This window comes from Bison bison, unplaced genomic scaffold (genome assembly GCF_000754665.1).
Source record: "Bison bison bison isolate TAMUID 2011002044 unplaced genomic scaffold, Bison_UMD1.0 scf7180017864470, whole genome shotgun sequence".
Lineage (NCBI taxonomy): Eukaryota > Metazoa > Chordata > Mammalia > Artiodactyla > Bovidae > Bison > Bison bison.
In genome coordinates, this window is record NW_011495031.1 from 3,899,553 (window position 1) to 3,904,431 (window position 4,879).

At 33.3% G+C, this 4,879-nt stretch overlaps 1 protein-coding gene across 1 annotated transcript in view; it reads right to left on the reverse strand.

The window, feature by feature from the left end:
• CNTN1 (contactin 1) overlaps positions 1–4,879 on the reverse strand; it is a 189,328-nt gene that overhangs the window by 49,285 nt on the left and 135,164 nt on the right. The window contains exons 21-22 of the mRNA XM_010860767.1: positions 1,704–1,816; positions 769–925 (exon numbers count right to left, since the gene is read on the reverse strand). Coding sequence (XP_010859069.1) covers positions 769–925; positions 1,704–1,816 — 270 coding nt within the window. The remainder of the gene's footprint in view (positions 1–768; positions 926–1,703; positions 1,817–4,879) is intronic.

Below are 4,879 nucleotides of genomic sequence, written 5' to 3' on the forward strand. Positions count from 1 at the left end.
TTATTAGGTTAATATATAGCCATATTCATCTATTTAACTATATATCATCAAATTTTCTTCTAAATCAATTACTTCATCTTTGATTTAGCATCTTCTAGAATTTCATAGTCTCATAAAATTCTCAAAATAACATTGATTTTAATCCAGTACTAAACCATGTGTACAGAGTGAGAGAAAAGCAACAAAATTGTAAAAATTAGTAGAGTTTTACAAATCCAAATAGAGCAAAAATTCACTGCCTTACATATCTATTTCAAATTAACCAATGCTGTGAAAATAGAGTTTTCAGAAAAGGAATAGCTATACTGAGACAAATAGATATATTGGTAAAGGAAGGAATTGTCATCTACTAGTCTTTCTTATTATTATACTAATATGTGTAAGGTAAGGAAAGAGTGTTTAGGAAAATATTAATAGTAGTCCAATGAATTTTCTTTTGATATTAGAGAAGTTTGGATATTATTGTCTTTGGATAATATTATTAGTATAAGTTTGGATATTATTTTTTATTATTTCAATAAATACCATTGTGTTTTGATGTTCAGATAATAATAAGTATCTGATATGTTGCCCATGACTTTTGTGACACATAAGGGAACAAATAACAGCTTTGCCCTTTGTTGAAGAGCATCTTTAACATTTCAAATCTACTTACAAATAATACTGATATTAGTGGGAATATAAGTTCCACATTTATATTTGGGAACCCATATAGGCCTAGAAACTTATGAGTACTTAATTAAAATGTGTCTTAAATGATTGGCTTACCTGAAATTTTGACTTGAGACACCACTCCATCTCCTCCATCACTGTGTGCACGAACCTCTACAACATATTCTCCATCCCTGGGGATTGGGACTTCTATGGAGTGTTTATGAGTTGAATACAGCTTGCCATCATGCTGGCCATCAGGTCTATAGAGTACCTTTAAAAGTTTCAGAATAGGACTATTTAATACATGGGTAATAATGAACCAATTCCCTAATACTAAATTTGACTAAAAATGCTTATAATAATTAAAAAAATTAGGAAGCTATGTGTAAACTAGCTGAAAAATCCATATTATTTTTAAATCACATAGATTTTATTTATTTTAGGCTAATCCAAGAGGACACATCTTAAGCATCTGAATTTCATTTTTTGAAGCTATCTAAAATAGAAATTAAAAATGTATTTTTTAATGAAAAAAGGTATACAATGAGGGCTCTTTCAAAATACTGAAATAGTCTAAAAAAATTGCCTCACAATTAGAATTTTTCACACTATTCCTAAAATTTGGTATCCATTGAAAAATGTGATAGTGATATAAAGAATTTATATAAAAAATCTTTTTTTTCCATTTTTGTTCAGTTACAGAGGGTGCCTCAATACATCAAAGAATTCACTATGTGCTTGGCAACACTATCTTACTCACTGCCAAGCAGAAATCAATTCTTTCTCTCTTCCTTAAACACTAATTATTCTAACAATTCTATTAAAGTAGTTATTCTATCTTATTCAGTTGACATTGTATTTTCCTGGAATTCACTGAAGATATTTTCTCATTTCAAAATTTATCATAGCACTATGTCGTCTGATTCCACTACACAACTAGAATAAGAGCTGGATGGGTTTTGACAAAACAACAATGAAAAAACAAATACCAATCACTCTTTGTAAGAATGAAGCTTGTGTAGGAAATAATCTAGTAATCTTTTGTATACCTTATATCCCGTCACTGTAGATTCATTTGACAGTGCAACCACATGATCCCAGGTGATTATGTAGCGTGAACCAGACCTTACGGAACTGATGATCCGCGGAGGCTGGCTTGGAGCTGTGAAAGTAATAATATGCTACTGATGGTAACCACATACAACTTCAGTTCTGCAAGCTGCACAACATCAGGAATTATAATACTGATAGTGATGTGGGAATAAAAATAGCTAATTTTGATGTCTGTATTACGTGCCTGGCCCTATGGTCTGCATCCATGGTTTCATTTAATGTACCTTGTGGCCCGGGGAGGTAAGGTAATATAATGATCTCTTATTCTCTTCTCATCAACCTTCAGTTGGTTGTCTCTTTTCCACCACTCTTTAGAAATTGCTATTCTCAAGGTCATCAGTCACCTCCAGTTAGCCAAATTTTATGTCACTTTTTTATTCTTTTCAAGTTTAACATCTTCACATTTCACAGAATTAACCTTCTAATTCTTTCTTGAATATCTTTTCTTAAATTCATAATCTCTTATAATCTTTCCTCTTGTCTCTCACGTTGCTCCTTCTCATTAATCATTCTTTGCTAGCTCCATGACCTCTGCCAAGTTTCCCAATGTTGGGATGACTTATGACTTGATCCTGAGCGCTCTTCTCTCCTCTATGTATAAATCTCCTCAAACCTTACATCTGGGCCTATGGCTTTAAATACATACGATTGTGTCTCAAGGTAATCTTTCAACTTGTACAGATATGTGTCCAACTTCCTATGTCCTCCTCAATGTCTAAAGGGTTTCCCAAATGCAATATAATCAAGACAGAACATTTACTATGTAGCCTTCAAATTTGCCTTTCTATTTCCCAAATTTACTAAATGGCACAACCAAACTCCCAATGTTTCAAGCCAAAATCTATTCAATCTTCTGTTTCATTCATTGCCAACATACAAATTAGCTGAAAACTGTCAACTCTGCCTGCAGAAAATTTTCTGCTTCTATCTCTTTTCATCTCTGGTCACCATCAGCTCTTCCTTGAATATTAAAAAAGGCCTCCTAATTGGCTACACAGCTTTCACTCTTATTCTATTATGTTCCTTGTTTACCCAGAAGGCAGAAAATTAAATATATATATACTATCACTCTCTGCCTTAAAATTGTCCAGTGATTTCTTATGACACTTAGAAAGAATTTAAACTCCTTACTATGATCTGTAAAACCCTGCTTCATATGACTCCTCCACAATTCAGAGCTGGAACCATTGTCTTTTCTACACTTAAAACACACCAAACTCCTCTCATGTAAAGGCTTTGTACTGGTTATTTTCTCTGCCTGATAGAATCTCCTCAGCAAAGTACTCCTTCTTATTATTCATATCCTAGGTCAGATAGGATCTTCTCTAAAAGGACATTCCCAACTATCCTATTAGAATTTGGCTCCCACCCAAACCATTTTAAATGTTCGTATTTGGTTATTTCTTAGATTTTACATATTATTTATCTTTAATTGAATTGTAGTTGATTTACCATATTAGTTTCAGGTGTACAACAGTGATTCATATTTTTGATTATATCACTTTAAAAGTTATAAAATAGCAGCTATGAAATTGTATATCAATGCCATACAATATATCCTTGTAGCTTATTTATTTTATATATAGCAGCTTGTATCTCTGAATCCTGTAACCCTAGTCCCTTTTAGTTTCCATTTGCATGAAATATCTTTGCCATCTTCTCACTTTCAGTATATGTGTGTCTTTAGCTCTAAAGTGAGTCTTTTGAAAGTATCAAATACATGGGGCTTTTTTTCTACTTAATCAACCACTCTATGCCTTTTTTTTGCATTCTATGTCTTTTGATTAGAACATTTAGCATATTGACATTTGAAATGATTATTGATAGAAATGTACTTAATGCCATTCTGTTACTTGTTTTCTGGTTGTTTCTGTAGTTCTCTGTTCTTTTAGTTTCTTCCCTTGTGGTTTGATGATTTTCTGTATTTGCATGCTTGTGTTCCTTTCTCTCTAGTTTTCCTGTGTGTACAATTGTGGGTTTTGATTTGTACTTCCCATGGAGTTCATATATGTTGACCTATAAACATATCTACCTGTCTTAAACTTATAGTCATTTAAGTTCAAACACATTCTAAGATATCTACTCTTTAAACCTCCTTTGCAAGTTTTGTGTTTTGATGTCATATTTCACTTCTGCATGTTTTAACCCTTAATAGTCTTTTGTGGTTATAGTTAATTTTATAATTTCTTTTTTTTAAAATATTCATAGTTGCTTATTCAAGTGCTCGATCCACAGACCTTTACTATATATTTGACTTTACTAGTAGGATTTTTTCTTTTCTATCAATTCTTACTACTTGTTGCAGCCTTCTCTTTTCCACTTGGAAAAGATTCTTTAAAAATTTTTGTAAGATTGGTTTAGTATTGATAAACTCAATTCTGATTGATAACCATAGTGAATAGAGTATCCTAGTTTGTAGGTTTTTCCCTTTTAGCACTTTAAATATATTAGGTCACTCCCATCTGGCCTGCAAAGTTTCTGCAGAAATGTCGGGTAATAGTCTTATGGAGGTTCCCTTGTATGTGATTTTTTTTATTTGTCTCTTACTGACTTTGGAATTCTCTCTTTAACTTCTGCTATTTTCTTTATAATATGTCTTAGGTTTCTTTGGGTTCATCATGTTTGGAATCCTCTGTGATTCCTGTATCTGGATATCTCTTTCCTTCTTCAGGTTTGGAAATTTTCAGCCATAATTTCATCAAATATATTTTGGCCCTGTTCTCTCTTCTTATTTTGGAACTCTCTATAATAAAAATGTTGCTATGCTTGATGTTGTCACAGAGGTCCCTTAAACTAGTCCCTTAAAATCTGTTTTTCTTTTGCTGTTCTGATTGGATTATTTCCATTATTCTGTCTTCCAGATCTTTCATATCACATCAGTTTAGTTCAGTCACTCAATCGTGTCCGACTCTTAGCGACCCCATGAATCGCAGCACGCCAGGCCTCCATGTCCATCACCAATTGCCGGAGTTCACTGAGACTCACTTCCATCGAGTCAGTGATGCAATCCAGCCATCTCATCCTCTGTCATCCCCTTCTCCTCCTGCCCCCAATCCCTCCCAGCATCAGAGTCTTTTCCAATGAGTCAACTCTTCGCATGAGGTGGCCAAAG